Here is a 7356-nt window from a genome sequence, read left to right as displayed (position 1 = left end):
GTGACCCAATCAAAATGACACGACATGAACTTGACCCGATTTTCCATCGACTTGAAACCCAAAATGCTCCGATCCAAACCAAACCCGAAATGACCCGACCTAAATGACCCGATTGCCGGGCCTAATGATTGGGCATAAAATTGTTTATTTGTTTGCTTTTCTTCTTGTTCTTTTTACAGAAAAGTTGGGAGTTAGCTTCACTCCATCACTTTAAGAGCAAGTCTTCAACAAAATGACAAGTTGTAATAATGTAATTCAATTATGTCAAAAACTCAAAATGTACAAATCTTATTTTATGCTGAATTGTCGCAAACCTAAAATACCTCTCCTAGACATGTTCACAAGTCACTGTTATCTCAGGATAAATTATTGGGAGGCCGTCTAATACAAAACCTGGCCATACTAGACAAAGTTCTATAAGCCTCCAAGTATTCAACCATGGCAATTTAAAAAAATGACCATCGTATAAATTGCATTCATGTGATTAAAAATGCATACACCGCTCTAGCCAAACCCTTGATCTATGACAGCAAGCAGCATACAGGGGAAGTAGCACTTTTGACGTTTAATTTGTCTCCTTTATCAGCACCATTGTATCTGTAACTTACATGGCTCTCTGAAACTTATAACTCCATACCCATTCCTGCAAGAGAAGCAAGGAGAAGTTAGTTATTTCCTCCAGATATTTAGCACTTCTACGGTTCTACCCATGAACAACCACCAATAGTAATCGTCATTCCTTCTTTTAGGTATACTTCTACCTTCTTAGTCAAGGTTCTAGAACAGCCACTCCCTTTCAGTTTCAAATGTGGTTCCGTTCATCCACGTCTGATGTACATGCATCCAAGTGAATCCTTCGGACTGAAATTTATGCACAACTTATATCAGCAAGACTGTCAATCTGAGTCTTTTTTTTAGTCTAAGGATTTAGCTGATCAACACTTTTTTGAAATGATACCTTTAAGTTCAGTAAAACTGTTGTTAAACAGCAACGACACTCCTTACCTAGAGACACCATAGCAAAATTTATCACGACAGCAAAGATTCTGGTTATTTCAACTGCAAGACAAACATACTACAGTATGATATCACAAACTACATTGAGAGGAAAATGGATTACTCAGAACCCTTGAATATTTAAAATATATCAGAGCCCTTGTCCTAATATGGATGGAATATACGATAAAAGAATTCAACATTGGTTCAGATATTTTCCTCCCAAAATCATACTCTAGTAATAAAAATTATCGGCATTGAAAACCAAATCCCCTCCAGCAAAGCAAGAAGATAAGTGATCATTGAATCCGATTAGATAAAAGATTTCAATCCAAAAAGAATTTGAGTGGAGAGAATTGCATGAAGACCAACTGTGGCATATAATATTTCTTGCAGATAAGATGTGAGTTGATTTGTTAAACTGTAAAGACAAGTATATGACACAATTCAAGGATGATAAAGATTATAATTCAATGTATTTGGGCCATCAACATATCCAATGGAAAGACCCTGTATCCATTGGCAGAGTTGAGTTGCTGAATGTTCTAAGATTTCCAATTTCTACAAACTAAAGTGCAAGTAAGAACGAAAAGGAATATATATATATATATATATATATATATATATATATATATATATATATATATATATATATATATATATATATATAATTTTACTGAGGTGGAAAGCAAGGCCTGCCTGCAACAGACTTCTGCAATAAGTGCTTGTGAGCAATTAAATGGTTACAAGAACTGCAGATAACCTGTAAAAGTTCAGTATCGGAAGCTACTACATCCGAAAGAGCAAATTGAAGTCCTTACTGCTCTCTCAGCTCTAAGACAAGGTATGACCACCAGAAAAGCAAAGTAAAATGGACAGAGTGATGAATTTTAATCATATTTGAAGAGATCAAATGAAGAAGACAGTAGTTGCAATACACCAAAGCTTCCCCAGCTAACAAGGACCTAAGAAACCGAAATAATCAGAATGCAGTAAATGAAATGGTCTTACTGCTGCTCATTTGAAGATAGAATGACTATGACTCTATGAGCTGGGATCAAATTACGTCGAGTCAAGTTCAATATGCTTAAACTCAACTCATGGTCCAATTTGACAGAAGAAAAACTTTAGTCAAATTGATTCATTGATTTGATGATTTCCCTAACCTGGTTTAGTGCTTAAAATTAAATATCAAAACAGCAAAAAAATTTGGAGTATTTGTCAAAATAAAACATCAAACTAACAATGTTTTCCTGTACACACTCTGAGTGCATTTTCACATGTTAGAGAGACACTCAAATTTGAGTCGAGTTGAGTGATTTTGGGTTGAGTATTGACTTTCAAACTCTGTTAACTCGAGAGTTATCTTGCCAGGCATGATGCAATCAGAAGACAGTAAAGGTAAATTATTAACCTGTCTCTGGTAAATTTTATCCTAGAGTAGTACAACATATCAGATTATGTAAACACCCACCCTCTAAATTAATGAGTTGACCCTCCCTTTTGCAATAGAACCCCAAAATAACCAGCCTGATCAAGCTCATCAAATAACCCCTTGTTGGTTCGGGAACTTCCTAAATTTATTTCCAGCAAAAAGCGCATCTTAAAGTTCTGAGAAAATGACAATAGAAAGACAGAAAACAATTTTTACATTGCTGTTAACTCAATAACATAAAGAAATCTTTATTATACTTTGTGCCTGTTTGGTTCACAAGGGAATTAAATTCCCATGGGAATTTTTATTTCATGGGAAGTAATTTCCTTTATGTATTTCCTAGGAAATGACCATAATTTGTTTGGTTGGCACCAAAGGAGTCTCCAATTCCCATGAAATTCTATAGACCAAGGGGATGTTAGGTAAATAAATTCCCATGAATTTCTATTGACCAACAGGATGTCAGGTATATAACTTCTCATGTTTTGCGGGAAATCAAATTTCCTAGAAATATCTATTTCCTCCATTTCTTTTATTTAGTGCTAACCAAACAACTACCCGAAATTGTACTTCCCATGAATTTCAACATCTCCCATTTGCATTAACCTGGTTAACTCTAATACTCCATCCGTCCTTTTATTAAAAACCTGTATTCCTTTTTTGGCAAATCAAAATTAAAGACCTATTTCTATTTTAAGGTTGTACTATTTGAGAATATTCTCCACTTTTTGATGAGTTGACATCACTTTTTTGTACTAATAATGACTTTATACATTAATTTCCAACACTTTCTCTCTCCCTCTCTTCAATTTTCCCAACTACTTCTTTTTTCTCTACCTCTCTCTAACCCCACATGTACTTATGTACTTCCGCCAACTTTCTTAATTTCCATGAAAAAACCCAAATTGGTCTTTAATAATGAGACAGTGTGAGTTATTTAGTAATTTGTTCTACTTTTTTCCTTTTTTTATTTTTAATTTTTTTTTAATTTTTAGTTCCTCTCCTCTTTTCTCTCTTCTCTCGTATTTTTTCTTGTATTATTCTTGGGACATATTCATCAAATCAGACCATGTAAGGAAAAGATATAGCTATGGAAATGATTACTGCTGTACAACCTAATTCATACTAGTTATTTTTTAATCTCCCAGAATCCTAACCACAGTTTAATTGTGGTTTATGACAAGGTTTGGTAAGCAAAAACAATAGCACTTATTTATCACTACAAGCACTACACGGGGAAAAAAAAAAAAAAAAAAAAAAAAACAAAAAAACAGAGATATATCACCTGATGATTCCCACTTGTCAAATTTCACAAGCCAAGTATCAGAACCAATCTGAGCAGAAGAAACTCGATCAACCCTCGTAAATCTGCGACCTTGCATATGTCCATAAGACTTCTCCAGTGAGTCTAAGCAGTTACAGAGAGGTTTCTCCACTCCAGAAGCATGGACAAAGACCCCTGATGAATGCTGATTGTCAAATAACAAAAAGAAACATAAGTGGCTTTGGCATCTCAACCAAAACTATACAACATGAAAACTTTCTCAGCCTTTTTATTATAAATGCAAAGTTGAGACCAATATGTCCTTGTAATTTATGTGTTCCAGGATAACAAACTTCATGTCTAGAGGAAGTACTATGTAGTGCTTTGATGAGGAATTCAGAGTCACACGTACAAACTTTGACTTCAAATTCTGAATAAATTTCTCAGACTTGTCAACTTCTCCACGTTGCCATTTCTCACAAGCCAGATACATATTAACAACTTCATATCCCGGATTCATATATTGCTTTGAGTATTCCAAAGAGTCCATTTCATCCCTTGGTGATATACAAGGCCCTAGATCAAAATGAGCAATGGCTTGTATGATGCCAGCAGCACATCTTTCAGAGGAAAGAAGTATATTCTGGTTGTTTTTCGCGTTTAATGCATGCCATTGCAATAACTCTTCCTGTTCATTACTGACCTGCAGTTGAACAGATGAGAGATGCTTGGTAGCTGAAAACCCAATTTCAGCTAAAATTAAAGATTACACACAGGATAACAAATGAGGTTTTGGATATACTGAAGTACTAACCATGACACCATAAACTCCTTGAACGCTGAACAGTTCGGCATCATTTCCCGAATCACCACATACAAGAGTGTTCCTAGGATTTTTACCATCAAATTTCTTCATCAAGTATGTGAGAGCCTGTCCTTTGCCAGCTCCTCTTGGTAACACATCCAGAGCAACCCCGCCACTATAGATAATTTTGATGTCTAACTGAGAAATAACATTTTTCTGATCAAGTGCTCAATATAGAAGTGGATAACCTCTTTGAAGTATCAGAGTTGCAAAAGGATACCAGAAGAAAACATTTAGAGTTTACCCCTCTTTCTACTAGGCGTGCCTCAAGAACCTCAATCACTTTGGACGCCTTAGCCTTGTCCACGAAGAAGCTAACCTTGTGAGGACGCTGCTCAGTTTCAGACTGCATTCAACATTTGAATTTAGGCTCTATGAATATCTACTGATCCATTGAATGCTATAAGCACGTACATTACATTGTTTTGCAAAAACAAATATCTCATTGGAAATTTGGAATATTTGCCAATAGCTTAAAGTGAGACCTGAAGCACAAGTTCGGAAAACTTATCAGTTTCTTCTGTCACAATCTTTCGATCCCACTTGTGATTAAGAGATTGTTCCCAATCAACATCAGGCACGAAAGAATCCCCATAAGCAATCTCAGTTCCCACAGACATAACAGTTATATCTGGAGTAAGCAAGGGTTTTTCATTCCTCGACTCTTTGTAGCTAATAGGCGATCGTCCCGTAGAAAAAACCAGTAGGGAATCATGGCGAAAATATGCTTCCCACAGTGCATTGAACCTTAAAAGAGCATTATTCTTGGAATCATCGTGATCAACCTGTAAATACCACCATCTCCGATGAACAAAACAACAAGATATTGAAACCAAAAGCGGACTAGTTTCATTGAGGGAAGGAAAAAAAGAAAAAAACCAATACCATTGTGTAGTCAAGATCTGAAACCAACATAACGCGTGCTGCATTGTCAAGTCGATCCATAGTACCATGCCCCGTATAATTCCAACTTATTAACAAGTCTGTCTCTGCTCAGAAGTCAGTATACATGATCATAATAGCATTATCATAAACATAAGCTTAGGTATTTTTCTATGGAATTATATAATTTCCAACCCTGCGCGCAAAACTACCCTTCAATGTCAAATTTTCTCTGACTTTTAAAACAAAAAAAAACTAATTTATACATTCATCAAAGATCAATTAAGTCAAAATTTTGAACATGTGAGTACCTAACACACATTAAGGTGTATAAATGATCAATTTGACATTTTTGCATATTTATAGAGCTATGTGACTATAAGTTAGCTATATAATCTCGCGTTTTCGCTTATCATATCATAGAATCATATATATATAAAAATGTCATTAATCTAACTTTTAATATATATATATGAGCATGGAATTGACAATAAAAACATCTAACATTTTAATTGATTCAATTGAATTAGCTTACAATTCTATAACAGAAGTGCATAAATAAACAGTCAAACTCGTCAAATGGGAATCAAGGATCATTGCCAAAGGACAAAAATCATAAAATAATGGGGAATTCTCACCCCAGAAAATAGAATTAAACTTGAAAAAAAAATAAAAAACAATTTCATCAAGATTGAATTATAAGTAGATAAAAACTCAGTAAATTAAAAAAGAAAAACAGTTGCAATATTTCGGATTGAAGCCAAAGTACCAGCAGAATAACAGATTTACCAGTTTTATGAGGAGCTTGAATCTCTCTGTCTTCAGAGTAAAATGCCAGAAAATTTCTCAAGCACTGACTATAACAAAAGGATTCCTGATTATTACGGAGCATTTATGTATGGGCCGGACGTTTTTCCAAAGTGAGCCAATTTTGGCAAATATTAACCAAAATGGTTGCGTGGCAAAAGTATTTACCAAACTAAGCTTCCAGGCTAAAACGCTGTCTCGGTCAGCGTTTTATGCCTGGTTTTTTTTTTTTAAAAAAAATCAACCTAAAAACGCTGTCTGGGACAGCGTCTTTGTTGTTGACCTTTTTTTTTTTATTTTTGTAATTGTCTTTTATTAATAAAAATGTTTTTAAAAAACAAAAACAGTTATACCAAAGACGCTGTCCCAGACAGCGCTTTATGTACAAACTTCCTTGTACCTAAAACGCTGTCTCAGACAGCGTCTTATTTTCAACCTAAAACGCTGTCTGGGACAGCATTTCTCTGCTGGTGTGCAAAACAGCAGCAGAATCAGCCTTTTGCCACTGATCTGCCACTTTCTTCTGCCCCCACCCACCACCCCCTGCCATGATTCTTGCCACCACAATCCACCAACAACCCCCACCATCGACCACCATCTGCCACCACTTTTGACCTCCAACAACACTTCAACCAGCTCCACCACCAACCCCAACCATTCAACAACCGTCGATAACCACCCACCACAACCAACAACACTAAAACCACCATGAACAACCACATTAACCACCACGGGCCATCCTTTCTTCCCCATTTTCGACTATGGATTCCAAATGTCTGTTGTTTAATGTACATTAGCCCTGAAGGATCTATTTTGACTGACATAAATCCGATTTGGATAAATAAGCAAACAAAACTTCAAAACACAAACAGATTCATTCAACCAGCATGTCTTATATTGATAATGCAATCGTTATATACAGCATTCCAGGAAAAAGGACAAAACAATGATACAATACGTTCACTACTCATCAATTTGGTGTAACCCTTCCCTAGCCTCACTGTCGTCCCTTCGTCTTGGACGACGCTGAGTGTAATGGTGAATGGTGGTGAATGGGTTCCGGCGCGGGGGGGGGGGGAGTGAGCTGGCTGGACGATGCGTCCTCCT

General features: G+C 36.0%; 1 protein-coding gene across 4 annotated transcripts; it reads right to left on the bottom strand.

Moving 5' to 3' along the window:
- Positions 1-223: 223 nt before the first annotated feature.
- On the bottom strand, positions 224-6446 carry LOC110724572 (sucrose-phosphatase 2-like). 4 transcript variants are annotated; one of them, XM_021903985.1, is made up of 10 exons: positions 6232-6446; positions 5446-5549; positions 5046-5345; positions 4805-4906; positions 4510-4698; positions 4108-4398; positions 3717-3900; positions 959-1059; positions 762-861; positions 224-643 (listed from the first exon to the last, which is right to left on the bottom strand). In XM_021903985.1, the coding sequence occupies exons 1-9, from the start codon at positions 6332-6334 to the stop codon at positions 778-780; spliced, it is 1458 nt and encodes a 485-aa protein (XP_021759677.1). In that variant the 5' UTR covers positions 6335-6446; the 3' UTR covers positions 224-643; positions 762-777. The 4 variants fall into 4 exon arrangements, with proteins under 4 accessions (XP_021759677.1, XP_021759679.1, XP_021759678.1 ...); XM_021903987.1 differs by having other exon boundaries at positions 959-1005; XM_021903986.1 differs by having other exon boundaries at positions 5446-5543.
- Between the last annotated feature and the right edge of the window lie 910 nt (positions 6447-7356).

The sequence above is a fragment of the Chenopodium quinoa genome, unplaced genomic scaffold (assembly GCF_001683475.1).
Source record: "Chenopodium quinoa cultivar QQ74 unplaced genomic scaffold, ASM168347v1, whole genome shotgun sequence".
NCBI lineage: Eukaryota > Viridiplantae > Streptophyta > Magnoliopsida > Caryophyllales > Amaranthaceae > Chenopodium > Chenopodium quinoa.
The sequence above is the reverse complement of the archived record's forward strand: the minus strand, read 5'-3'. Positions and strand labels throughout refer to the sequence as shown.